The following is a 13,698-nucleotide window of genomic DNA, read 5'->3' as shown; positions in this document are numbered from 1 at the left end:
CATACACCCTTCTTAAGATAGAGTACTTTTCTTATCCTAACTCTTATCTTTTGCTCTTTCATATACAATATAATGAGTTCTTCATAACTTGTATAGGGGATGTAGGAAAAAAATTGTTGTACACTACTGGTAGGAGGTCTTCCTAATTGGTCAGTGGTAGTACTTACTTCTTTATCTATACGTTGGTGAAGAGAATTAATTGAGGAAAGAATGAAAGTTTGTTGCATTATAGATTTTTTTGATCAGCTTTTTCTTCTATGCCTAAACAGTCAGTCCAGGGATACTTTGCCAGAATCAGTGGGCCAGAGAGTGAGCAAGTGAGAGGAAGCCTGGCACCATTTTTCTAAAGTAGTTAGTCCAGATATCTGGAAAGGTGGGATCTCCAGTCTTAAAGACACTATTGTGCCTTCTTGTAGTAATCTTTTAATTTAAACCAAAAAGCTAAGAATAATTCTGAGGTCATGAAACATAATATAGGATTCTTCCCTTCCAGCTGTCTGTTCTAACTTTTTGGGCTGTAAGTTTATGGTGTGTTTTGTATTTCTTGGGTATAATGGAGGAGACTTCATTGTCTTGCTTTCTGGGTAATTCCTCTAATAACTTACTGTGAAGATGAGCACAGTTACTGCTACTTCTGAATATCTTTTAAAAAGGGGAGTATTACCTGCTTATTTTTCATCTCCCTAGAAGACTTTGGTGCATGTGTATTCAGCACAGGATTCTGGATTTCAGTTGAGATACACGTGTTGGTTCTGATTGAGGTACTTGGACTATAGAGTAATGACAGTTGAGCTACAGACATTGCAAGGCATTTTATATTGCACATGCATTGTTAGGCTCAGCGTGGTGTGCAGGCTTTGGGGCACCATTCTGAGTTGCTTGATGTGCTGCTTTTGCTGATAAAAAGTTGCTTTTTTGTCAGGAAAAACGGTTCTCTGTTCCAGGTGACCCTTACTGTTTGAGTTGAAAAATATTGTTCTTTGGACGGAGGGATAGATTCTTAACTACAGAGTGGGTACACTATATATAAACTTGCATTGCTAGTTCTTAAAGAAGTGTGGAGTGCATATCTAGAGGGGCAAGGCAGGAATACCTCTTTTGGGGTATCAGCAGTCCTAGATGGACTTGGGTCAGTCATGATGCCTCATGATGACTATTCCTGATCCACTAGATAATGATGTGTGCATAAATATGGTTTAGAATTCCTAGATAGGATTTTTCTTCTGGCTGCACTGGGTTGTCTGAGCATGGGGTCAGGAGTCTGAGTGGAATTTTCATAGTCATCAGACTTACTTTTAATTTTTTAAAATTTATTTTTTTAAATTATTATTTTTAATTATAAAATATGTATGACACCTTAAATTTAAAATAATTTTAAATATGAAATTTTAAATTAAAATTTCATACTAAATATAATTTAGTATGAAATGGTAGAAAAATACAGCCTTGTTCTTGCAATTCATCTTTTCCAGTGGAAGTCTGATATTTTGGAAGATGAGTTTAGTTTAAAATGTAGCATAAACACTTCACTTCTATGTTCTATGCTTCTACTAGTTCTATGCTGCTATTCTCATAATCTGTATATTTGTTGTAACTGAAACAATTTCTTTGTTAAATCTGAAAACCTGTTAGTCAGAAAAGCCATTGAAGGAGCAAATACGGAGTATGTGCTCTAGCTGTTAGAAGGAGTAGGAGGGAAGTAAAATATGTGTGTGGAATAAAGCAGTAGCAATTAAGTTTTTGCTTAAAGTATTTTAAATGCCTCTCATCTAGAAAATGGTTTTACAATAAGTTGGGGGAAAAGAATTAGTTAGCATTTTAGTGTTCACAAATAGTATGGGGTCATATTTATCATGCTTTGGTAATTGGGACTTCAGTAATTTATGTAGTAAACATCAACTTGAATTTTAGCATGGGTTCTCGCTGCTTTGCCCTTGAGTGACAGGCTCTTTTTGTCTGTCCCTGTAGTTTTACCTAGAATGTTGCACCTACTTAGGACTAACTGACAAGCTGTGGCATATCTGTTTTCATGAGGCCCTTTCCAGGGAAGCACATAGTGTTCTCGGTATGCTCAATCTTCCGTCCCTTACAAATCATGTGCCCTGTAAACACTGTATGTGAGAAGGCTGAACTGCACATAGGAAGGATCTAGCATGAAGACTACTTGCAAAGAATTTTGCAAAGCAACTGAGAGGAAAAAGTGTTTCTGTGAGTTAAATTTGAAAAGTCTTGAAAGGAAAACAGTATTTAGCTGGGTCTCTTTTCATTCTGCAATGAAGGTGATGCGGAGCATCCACACACCATGGGTTTACAATAACTGTAACTCTGGATGATATGTGTGCTATGTATTAGGCAAGATTACAGACAGCCTGACATATGCCTGAAGCCTCACAAACTTCTGAACATAGAAAACTTGTAACTGCTTAGAAGGATCCCAAAATCAAGGGGATATGATAATTCCAGTACGATATACTGGACACTAAGGTAGTCTGCAGCAGATTGTAAAAGACTATTTGTAGGTTGCTTGAAAAAAAAAAAAAAATATCAGTAACATATTTTCACTTCTCCTCTTGTGTATCTTGCTCTGCCATTCTCTCTGTAACCCTGAGTTTCAATGTTGAGATGAACACTTAATCTCTTAAACCATATTATGTAGATTATCACTATTCTCTTATTGGTCAACATGCTGTTAATACAGCAAAACAGCTGAGAGGATGTACTGCACCTGCTCGCTCTAGGTACTTAATTGGCTCAAGAAGTTGCCAAAAAGTCTGAAAATAATTTGATGAAACTCTTATGTTTTTTCTTCCTCATGGTCTCCTGAAATAAGGTACTTAAGCCATAGGAAACAGAATTTGGTTAGAAGCACAATGAGAAAGAAGAGATTCTCTTTTAGGATTTCATAAATGAATGGATTATGGGGCAGGGGGGTGGAGGGAAGGAGCTTAATTTTTGTTCTTTTTCTTTGTATATGTGCCGGTGCTTTTGTTGACAACCAAAAGAACCTGGTTACTATTACAGAGTTACCCATGTGTGTCTGCTATGGTGGGGGGGTGTGTAGGTGGGTGGGAAATAAAGGAGAAAAATGTGTTAATGAAACCATCAACTTTGAATGCCTGGAACTCCTTTCAAAGTCTCTAAAAAAGAGTATTAGATTAATGCTGTTTCTAATCTATGGGTAGAACGCAGCGTTGGAAGAAAAATATTATATTTTATATACAGGACAGAAGGCAACAAATCAGTCTAGAATTTGGACAACGCCTAAATTCTGGATTGCTTGATGGTCTCCACTCCCTTTTGCACAGTTCCAAGCTGGTCCTGCTTGGTTTTACCTAAACTGTCTTTACTTTTGTAATTTCCTTTGTTTCATTAACTCTGTATAGTGATTACCTATGATACAGTGTTCATACACAGGCTAGTCTATTATGAGTTATTCTGGTGGAACGAGTCTGAAAGAATACTTCTCTTTGCCTCACCTTCAAGCTTCCATCTCCAGCTTCCACTGAAGTTTGTGCTCATGTGAATTTACTTCCATTAATTTTGAAATACTATAATGGCTTAATATTTCAATGAAAATTTTTTTCACATCCATACCTTTAGTGGAAAACTAAAGCAATTACTTCTCTTGCTTTCAGATGGGCACCTTTAAGGCACATGATGGTGAATATTTTTTAGAACCTCTGATGAAAACGGATGGAGGTGAATACGAAGATGAGCACAACAAACCACATCTTATATACAGGCATGAAGAACTTAAAAAAAAGTATCAGAAATCCCATAAACCTTGTGAAGTTTCAGGTATAGTCATACTTTAAATTTCAATGTAACTTTTTCAAATGTCAGATGTTTAAAAAAAAATATTATTTATGAAAATTAAATCTTGCTCTTATTTCCAGATTGTTCCATTAGAACCTACACATTTTCTTTTTGTAAGCTTGGCATCCATTTCTTTATTTTGTACCAGTAGATAATTCAAATGTAGGACAAAATGTATATATAAAAAATAAATACTTGATATTGCAAAAGCTTCTCTATGGGTTTACGTTTACACCTACACTGTCCCATATGTAAATGTTTAAAGGGTAGATCTGCAGAAGTGCTTGTTGCTTATATTCACTAAAGATAATGAACTTACTGCATGTCTAACAGGTAATACAGGACATCTGCCTTCCTTAATAATGGAACTATCTAACATTACCCTTTAATGTAGATTTTTGTCCTTATGAATAAGTATTATTAATATGTAGTATGAATAAATTATAGAAATAATTAAGAGTAACTTACAAGTATACTATCAGGATAGGTGACAAGTGAATGGTTGTACTTTCACAGATTCACAATATGTAGGTTACTGACTAAGCAAAGTAACTTAAGAGTGTGAGTGTATGAAGTGAAAGTGACTATGAAAGGCAAAGAAACCATTAATACCATGAAGCAGTGGGTAGAAAGCACTGTGCTTTAAATGAGTATGTTTTTAGTGGGGCAGAAAACTTTCAGTAGTTTTTCATAGCTATGCATGTATCTATGTAGTTGGAAAACAGTCTGATGTGAGAGACACACTTGCAGCTACCATAACAGTACAAAAACTAGACAAAAGAGTGGGATTAGAAAGGATTTATTTGCAACTGTAGGTGTCAATAGAATCATTCTAAACACCGAGATACTATCTGCTTTGGGATATTAATGATGTAGAAGCCTTTGAAGATCCTGCCTGAGCAATACATTTCTTAACCTTTACTATTACACTAGTGCCATTTAAAAATTATTTTTCGTTGTGTTGGAAACTTAGTTTTTAAGCCTAGTGACATAAATGCTTTTATTTTGCTTTCGGTAGAAGCATACTGGCTTTATTTATTTGGCTTCAAAGAAAATACAAATGGTGGAGATTCACAATAGGAGAAAGCAGCTTATATTTGGTTCAGCTTGGCATTTAGAAACAATCTAATTAAAATTCTGCACCTTTCATTAGATTGAAATCTGTGTTTATGCATTCTGAATGTACTTGCACTTCAGGAATGTTTAAGCAAGGCTGAGTACATAAATATACCTATCTAAAGAAAAGGAAAATAATAAAATTTCAACTTTAATTTTCTTAAGGAATATCTTTCCTGATGTTTGAAAATATAAATTACAAAAATAATGGTATAGCTTGGATAGCTAGTGGTTTTTTAATTTTGGAAAATTCTTAAAGCATATTTTATACTTGGAAACAATATGTTGAGGATTCTGCTTTTCTGTAGATACTAAGGTCAGAAAGCAACCATTATGATCATCTTGCATTCAACAAATTCTAGTGAAAGGTATTTCTTTAGCTGTAATTTAGGAAGCTGATGCTACCTATTCATTTATTCTCATTGCAGAATAAGGAGTTAGTACTTTGTTTGAAAATCAAGCAAGTGTTGTTATTCTTGATTCTTTTTTTTTTTTTTTTTTTTTTTTAATGATTAATATCTACAAAGTAGAGGTGTGTTTGTTTGTGTGGTTTGGTTTTGGTGGTTTTTTTTTTCCCCTGTTGCATTTCAGAATTCTATTAATATAAGCAACCTAGTGTGAGAAAAAGGCTCCAAGCATTAAGAATTTGTCATTTCCCCCCATTTAAATTTATTGGAGCGAGAACAAAAGATTGCTCCCCCCAAAATGATGGTAATCCCTGGCTCACAGAGTTGCAGGAATATTCGTGGAGAAAACCCTTGTGTTATATTTCTGTCCTTCTAAAGAGATTTGTCTCCTTCAATGCCGGTCTTGCCTAGTTATTAGAGTCCTTCCTTCAAGGAAGAACAGAATATATCTGGCAGTACTTGTCATCATGGGAGTTTCTCTTTCTCTAATAAGTGAACCTTGACAGAGGATATGGAGAGGCATAGCATTCAGTACATCTTTATAGTTTGAAATTGCGCTGTGATAATTATTTCTAAAATTGTCTAAACTCATCTTTTCCTCATTTTGTTCTGGTTTCTTCTAAACTAAATTCATAATGAAAAATCAATTGGAAACCTTGGTACAAGCCTTACTTAATTCAGGATAGGACATCTGCTGCATTTCCTCTATCCATAAGTCCTGTTTCCTTAATACAGGGAAGCTCATCTGGGTTTGCCATAATATGTTTTTGATAAATGTTATACCTATTACCAATCCACTTGTTAGTTTCTGGTGTTTATAAACAAAATTATTTTGATTTGTTCTGGTATTGAGGTAATCTTTAAAATCCCACTTTAAATATAGATGCTGTTTCTCATTTTGCCAGTACTCTGAGGGGGCTGAAGTGTCTAGTTAGGTGCTTAAGTTCTGGAGAGTAGTGAGAATTCAGATGTCTTCTCAGTTAAGTAATTTTGTGGGCTGTTGCCAAGGTGACTCCCTGATCAATGCATGAATTTGATGTATTGGGCATCAGAAACCTCTGGTGGCTGGACCAGTGTAATTGGAAGTATTACAGTACTTAATTTGGAGGTATCGGGGTAGGTTCTGTATTTGCTTTAGGAAGTGATCCTACCTAATGGATATTAACAAAGCTGTCAAGGAAATCACTGAAGGCTTTTGACATGTACTTGCTTATGAAGTAAACTCTGTATTTATATGATGTTATATAAATGAAAAAGTCAATAGGGACTTGAGTTCAAGACTCAGGCCTAATCTTTGCTATGGCTTGTTTTGACTGTTTCTATTGGTGTCAAAGGTTTGTGTGTAAAAAATGCCTATTTTGTCTAATTAACTTAAGCTGTACTGCTTGTACTGCTTATACTGGATTCTAGGAACTGTATAATACTATCTTTTAACTACTTTTTAACAATGAATCCATATATGGTAGAACTATATGATAATGTACTAGACATCTAATTTGATGTTCCTATTACAGCTTTCCATGTTTTACATAATTTTGAAATTCTTGCACTGGTTCTCTTGGAAATAAGATCATCAATATAAGTTTGGTTTGTCTATTTTGGGCAGCCTTTTGCCTGTTTCTCCTTAAATTTAGAAACTGTATTCAACAGTAAATCTTCTTTACCTTACAGAAAAAGAATTGAAGAGCACTTTACTACATCCAACCTTCAGCAGTTTAAATGAAGAGAGCAAGGTTTTACAGAAGTCTCTCAGTTTACAGTATGCTTTTAATAACCTATCTATAGAGGATGGTGCCAATCCACATTCCAGGAAAAAACGTTTTCTTTCCTATCCAAGATATGTAGAAGTGATGGTTACAGCAGACACCAAAATGGTTCGTCATCATGGGCAGAATTTACAGCACTATATACTAACACTGATGTCAATAGTAAGTGAACTTAGTTCATAAGTATTAGCAATTTCAGTTATTTATGTTCTGTTTTTTTCCTTCTGCAACTTCCCTGTCTTCTGATTTGACTGAATTCTGATTTAAAATGTTCATAGAATTTTTCTTTTAAAAAAACAAAACAAAGCAGAAGTGGGGCCAGAACTTCAGATTATGCATCTTTTCAGTTTAATACAGCAAGGTGTGTAGGTGAAATGCGGTGACCTATTTCCTGATCTGTTGTTGCATTAGAAGAATTCTTAAGCTTCAGTGAGTTAAACGTATAGATTAATTACAGCAGACAGAGGTTAAAAGGTATTGTGGAAAAAATGCTTGGCTGTAGTAATCCTAGTTTTTAAAGTAATTTCAAATTAATATGGGTCAGACTGAGTTGGCATCATTTAGTTGAGCACTTTCTGCGGTGAATTCTTTCTTGGACCAAAAATCACTTGTATTGATTCAGGACCTAGTACAATAAGCTCTATAAAATCAAAAGGTTTACCATGACATACGTTGAACCATTTTTTTAGGCAAAGATGTGCTAAAATATTCTGCATAGTAATTATTTCCAGATTTCTGTCCTTCCACCCATTCAAGAAGCTTAATTTATATAAAACTGCATCTAACTTCGGGCTTTCAAATTAAAACATCTACATTTAGGTATATAGAGATACCGGCCTTAAGTAAGGGAGCTAGTCACTTGACCGGTTATAGACATCTTGTGGATGAACAAAATAGCTTTCTAGTTTCCACTGGGGTCAACTTGCTTCATAGGAGTGTCCAGTGCCATTTAACATGCCATAGCACCTCTGACTTGGCCTCAGCTGCTCCATTGCAAAGTTGTGAAAGCCTCCTCAGATCATGTGTCATATCTACCAGTTCTGTGTAGGTGTCTGATAATGTATAGCATCTCTAGTTAGGCAACTGAACAGAGTTCTGCTCACTGTAATGCCTAGATCTCCAGCTGATGGCAGTAGAGGTGCTGTTACCTATTACACAGTTGTAGGCACCTAAATTTAGAAGGTGAAGTTTTCTTTAATTGGTTTATAAGAAAAATAATTAAATTTTAAGGGAGATTAGCATACCTTAATTTTATTAACTCTTCTGAATTTTTCCACTGGCAGTGATGTGAAAGTCTGAAAGTACACATGTATATATGTAAAAAAAGGAGTATTGAAGGGTGTTTGTTTTTTTTTTCTTTAAATTAATTTGGAATTCTTTTAGAAACAACTAATCCCAGAGATGCCTTTTTTTTTTTTTTAAATAAAGTTACTTTTTAATACAGAGCTGTACTAAGAACTAAAGTGGTCAAAGCATTATTTTGAAATAGAAGCTGTTTTTTTAACGAAACTTTACAATAAGAGGAAATGGAACATTTATTGTATAACTTTCATGAGGCACTGTTGTGATTATAGCTAATGTAATTCCTGGTGTGTTTTGGGTTTTTTTAAGAACAAATATTTTTCCTGCATGTGTAGATGTTAGGCGTTCAACCACTATTCCTTACAGTGCAATGTTTCCTGTGTCTTTTCACTTTACATAACTGGACTTCTAGGTAAATAGGATTTGCATTGTATAATTGCTGCTGAAGAGAATATATTGTTTAGTGTTAATATTTTTAACTGTTTCTAAGATCTAGCATTTAACATGTAGATGTATGAGTGAAAGAATACTAGTTCTTAGCTAAAAAGCTCATGGCTTCATTCCTGCGCTTGCCTATCTATACCATAAAACTAAGGCTTAGGGCAGTTGTTGCTGGCTTGGAGGTAATGATACACAAAAAACCACTAGATCTTTAATGTGGATTTGATATCTTTGAATACCACAGTTAATAATGCGTATAGCTGATACCTTCTTGCAGCTCTTATTAGACATGTACATCTGTTAATTCTGAAAGTAATGTTGAAACAAAAGTTTAAGATGTTATTTCTAGAAATGTTTAGCTTTTATAAATGCAGATTATATTTTAAAATGTAAAATCAGATCTTAATACTGAAAAAAATCTTTCAGAACAGTTAACTTTGTGTCCCCCCCTCACCCCAATACATATCCCAGCTCATACCCCTTCTCTTTGAAGCATTTCAGCAGTGTTGTAGAATCACAGAAAAAGTAAAGTTGTCAAGGACTTTTGAAGTCATGTGGTCCATACAGCATTGTCAAACAAATCCAGTAATGCATATGAAGATACAGTCTTCAGTCTCTTCTCTTCCTTCTCATTCCCCATAATAGTTATTTTTTCAGTAAGCTATTAATAAATGTGAAAAATAAGAAAACAAATTACTACTCTTTGCTTTGTAATCTGTATTGGAATTTGTCAGTATGCAGGTGGGTCATTTCTTGATCCACAGCCTGTTAGTGTTTAAAATAGAAGCATTGTTAGTCTTGTTTCATTACCCATAAAGGCAAGAAATGAAACTATTAAATTTTATCTTTTCTGCCATTATACAGATAGCTTTGATTACTAAATTTAACTGGTACTTGTGTCTGGTCAAGCAACTTCTCCCTTTTATGGGAAATTGTCAGGTTTCTGGCATTTTAAAAGACCCAAGTATTATACTCTACTGTTTTATAATCATTCTGAAACTTTTAAGGATATTCAGTTTTGGCTTGGATTTTAAAGAAACCTAAAAAGTTTAAGCATAAAAATACCATTGAACTTTAATGAACTTAGACATCTAGCTCACAGAAGAACCTTTGAAATCCTGGCCCATTTTTCTTTTCTTTTTTTTTTAGAATCAACAAAGCCACTAGAGTAAACTTGCTGCTATAGGATACTGTTTTATGAGTGGAAAATAAGAGCTGAAATATACTGCTCAATATTTTTAGGGGTTTAAGTGTCTTGTCACTCATCCAATTCAACCTGCAAAGGCTTAACTCTCAGCATGCAAGTAATCCCATTGAACTGGAACTGGAATGTGTTTTCTCATTTCTTTAAAATTGCATAAAAGTTGGCAAGATGAGTATTTACAGTATTTACATGTCTTGGAAATAAATAGGAGTTCTGATTGAAATATGTATTGAAAGTCCTAAGGCAAAGGTATTCCTTGCGCTTTTATTGTATTGAAATACAAAAGTTTTGATAGAGTAACATTATTTAATGTGAAATTATAAATTAAATAATAAATTTGTGATAGTTTAACTCGCAACGTTCTTTCTTGTTCCTCCAAGTGCTGCATCAGCAGAACAGGCAGTGTGTGCTGCTGCCTTAATAGTTTTAGTAGCTGGAGGACTCTTCTAAGCATATTATGTTCTGACAGTTTGAAGTCCCTAACACAAAGGTTTGATCTTAGCAAGTGAATAACACATTAAGACGCTGGAGTTTACTGTAACGGCACAAAACCCTCATCAAATCTGGGTCCATAATGCATTTTGAAGTGCTCTTCTTGTTTTCTGAATTTGGTACCTGACAATTACTGACATTTTTAAGAAATGTTCTGTTTATATAGTTTGGGAATAAAAACTTTCTTGGTCTTTTCTTAGTCTGCTTGCAGAAAGACCTTTGTAATCTTGCCATTCTGAAAACGTGACATGTAAAACCACCTGTGGTAGGGCTATGTTAGCCAGTTCAGATCGTGAACTTGGCTGACTGCCTAGTCATGTGAGTGCTAAAGTTGGAGCATGGGAGGGGAGCAGCCATGCATTCAATGAGAGGGTGAAGGCGGCATCAATTTAGATTGCTTAATTTGTAGTGAGAATCGTAAAATAGCATTATGTGACTGTAAAATAGTACCATTATAACATGATATTGAGAGCTGGTATTTTTAATTTTCATCAAGACAGGTTCCTAACTTGGACTCTGCATAAAGAACAAAACCGTGGACAAAGCCATTTATGTAGACTTTCAAATATGTGCAAATCAAACTGCCATTGAAGTATCTTGAAATAGTTACTGTTGTTCTAGTAATATTTTGTGGCTATGGTAACTTAGTGAGATGTAAATTGTAAAGCAGCGAGTAATAGGTCTTAACAGTAAAAAAAATTCTAGTTGTAGTCTTGGTTATACTTTTTTTTGTTGTTGTTGTTGTTGCCATTTTGACAGCTAATAATCAGCACTGATGGTGAAATATTTACTATGTGGAAAGATCCCCTGTACCAGTGTGCTGTCCCTATCATAAAAAACAGCTGAATGATTTTGTCATAATGCATATTGAATTAACTTAAAGAATATTATCATACTTTCTTTGCAGTTCATACCATAAAGTGGTTAACAGTTTACCTTTCCATAATACTCTGGAAAAACATAGATGCATACTAGCATTTAAGAATATTTGACATTACTGATTCTGCCATATAGTCATCATTTAAAAATAGGCAGTAGACTTGAATAATTTATAGGTTAAAAATGTCATTTGTATGACTAGCATCTGAAAGGCAATAAATATTTTTAAATTCAGAATTTAGTGATGACTTTATTATTCCTTGCATCTACTACTCTAGACTACTAAGACTGTATTTTACCCCTTTTTCTCTTGGATCATTGTATTGCTACTAATGCTGTAGGAATGTTCAGTGATTTTTATCTCTTATTCAGTGAAATCTGGAGAGCCAGCACAAAGGCATTTGTTTCATGCTTAAGCTCTGTACCTTATCCTGTTTCTTCTGTACTTACATAAAACCACATGATCCCGTGCACTTTGACATGGTTAAAATGAAAATAATTATTTGATTATGAACCAATGAATATACATAGCTGGAAACCATTATTTTCAAAGGGTCATTCATACAAAATTCTCTGAGCTAGATGCTTATCTTGACATATGGATATCTATATCGGTATATAAAAAAAAAAAACAACCTGCTTTTTTTTGATTTGTGACTGTCTGTATTCCAGCTCCAAGGTGCCTGTATATTAAATGTCATGCCTCATACCTCTCTAAATCTTGAGGTCCACCAGCTAATACAGTTATTAGAGCCAGCAGTGTGGCCAGGAAGGCCAATAGCATCCTGGCTTGCATCAGGAATAGTGTGGCCAGCAGGACAAGGGAAGTGATGGATCCCCCATACTTGGCACTGGTGAGGCTGCACCTCCAATACTGGGTTCAGTTTTGGGCCCCTCACTACAAGACAGACACTGAGGTGCTGGAGCGTGTCCAGAGACGGGCAGCGAAGCTGGTGAAGGGTCTGGAGCACAAGTCTCATGAGGAGCAGCTGAGGAAACTGGTGGTGTTTAGGTTGGAGAAAAGGAGACTTGGGAGACCTTATCGCGCTCTACAACTACCTGAAAGGAGGTTGCAGTGAGGTGGGGGTTGGTCTCTTCTCCCAAGGAACAAGTGATAGGTTAAGAGAAAATGGCCTCAGGTTGTGCTGTTGGTGGGGTTTAGGTTGGATGTTAGGAAAAATGTCTTCACCAAAAGGATTGTCAAGCATTGGCACAGGCTGCCCAGGGAAGTGATTTGAGTCACCATCCCTGGAGGTATTTAAAAGCTGTGTAGATGTGGTGCTTGGGAACAGGGCAGTGATGGACTTGATGATCTTAAAGGTCTCTTCCAACCTAAATGATTCTATGAAATTTTGCAGTACGTGTGCAGGCACATAGTTGCCCATCTTTACACTTCACTGCTGTTAGTGCTATTTACTGCTATTGTTATTTAGATGATGGTGGTGGTTGCTAATTAGAAATCTAATGATTAGACTAGTCCTTGTCTCTGACTTTCTCCTCAGCAGTACAGGGTTCAAGGTCTATCCCTACAGTGAAACCTCAGTACTGTTTAATTATGACAAAGGCCTTCTGTAAGCTACCTGGGACTCTTCTCATGTATAAGAATGAGACATTCTGCCAAACAACGCTTGTATGTCTTTCTCTGAGTAGCTTCTAATTGCTAGAAAAGCCTGGCTATGGTTGTGCCTTGTGAAATGATCTTTTGGGGCAGTTTCTTTCAAATACTGAAAGGAAGGATCCTTTGACATCTGAGCTGTACGTGATGGCATTTGATGTGATCTGATTGTAGCCCTGGTGCATATTTTCATCAAAAGGCTCTAGATGATGATGACTAAGTCAACATTTACTGACTTACTGCAATATTAAGGGATATCTTTGCAACCGTCACAGTCCCAAGTTAGAGATAAGACAGAGCACAGCATTCCTAGCAGGGTGACTCAGCCTTTAAAAGGGATGTGTTCTTCCTTTTTGCCTTCACTAGAGCACAATAGGGAGTCATCTGGAATCTCTTCTTGGTTAACTTGAGGGATGGTAGGTTGGAGAGGACTTGGATGAGGGGACAGGAGATGACCTGAAACTCACAGGAGGTGACTCTGAGGTGTGTAGGTGTACTTGCACAAGTCTGCATGAGAAGTGTCTGCTGGCTTTAGGTTCCACTGGTGAAAGCACAGGTATGTACCGAAATATGGATGGAACAGAATGGGAGTAACACCAGCAGAAATAACATAGCTCTTTCTCATTCTCTCAGTGAAGCAATAAATGCTGTGATGAAGAC

The 13,698-nt window shown here is 35.7% G+C and overlaps 1 protein-coding gene across 1 annotated transcript in view; it reads left to right on the top strand.

The window, feature by feature from the left end:
- Window positions 1–13,698, top strand: part of ADAMTS20 (ADAM metallopeptidase with thrombospondin type 1 motif 20) — a 100,238-nt gene that overhangs the window by 10,370 nt on the left and 76,170 nt on the right. The window contains exons 3-4 of the mRNA XM_080391326.1: window positions 3,636–3,798; window positions 7,011–7,267. Of these exons, the coding sequence (XP_080247452.1) occupies window positions 3,636–3,798; window positions 7,011–7,267 (420 nt within the window). The remainder of the gene's footprint in view (window positions 1–3,635; window positions 3,799–7,010; window positions 7,268–13,698) is intronic.

Source organism: Falco punctatus (assembly GCF_963210335.1).
Source record: "Falco punctatus genome assembly, chromosome: 6".
Lineage (NCBI taxonomy): Eukaryota > Metazoa > Chordata > Aves > Falconiformes > Falconidae > Falco > Falco punctatus.
Note: the sequence above shows the minus strand (reverse complement) of the source record. Positions and strands in the feature narration are given on the sequence as shown.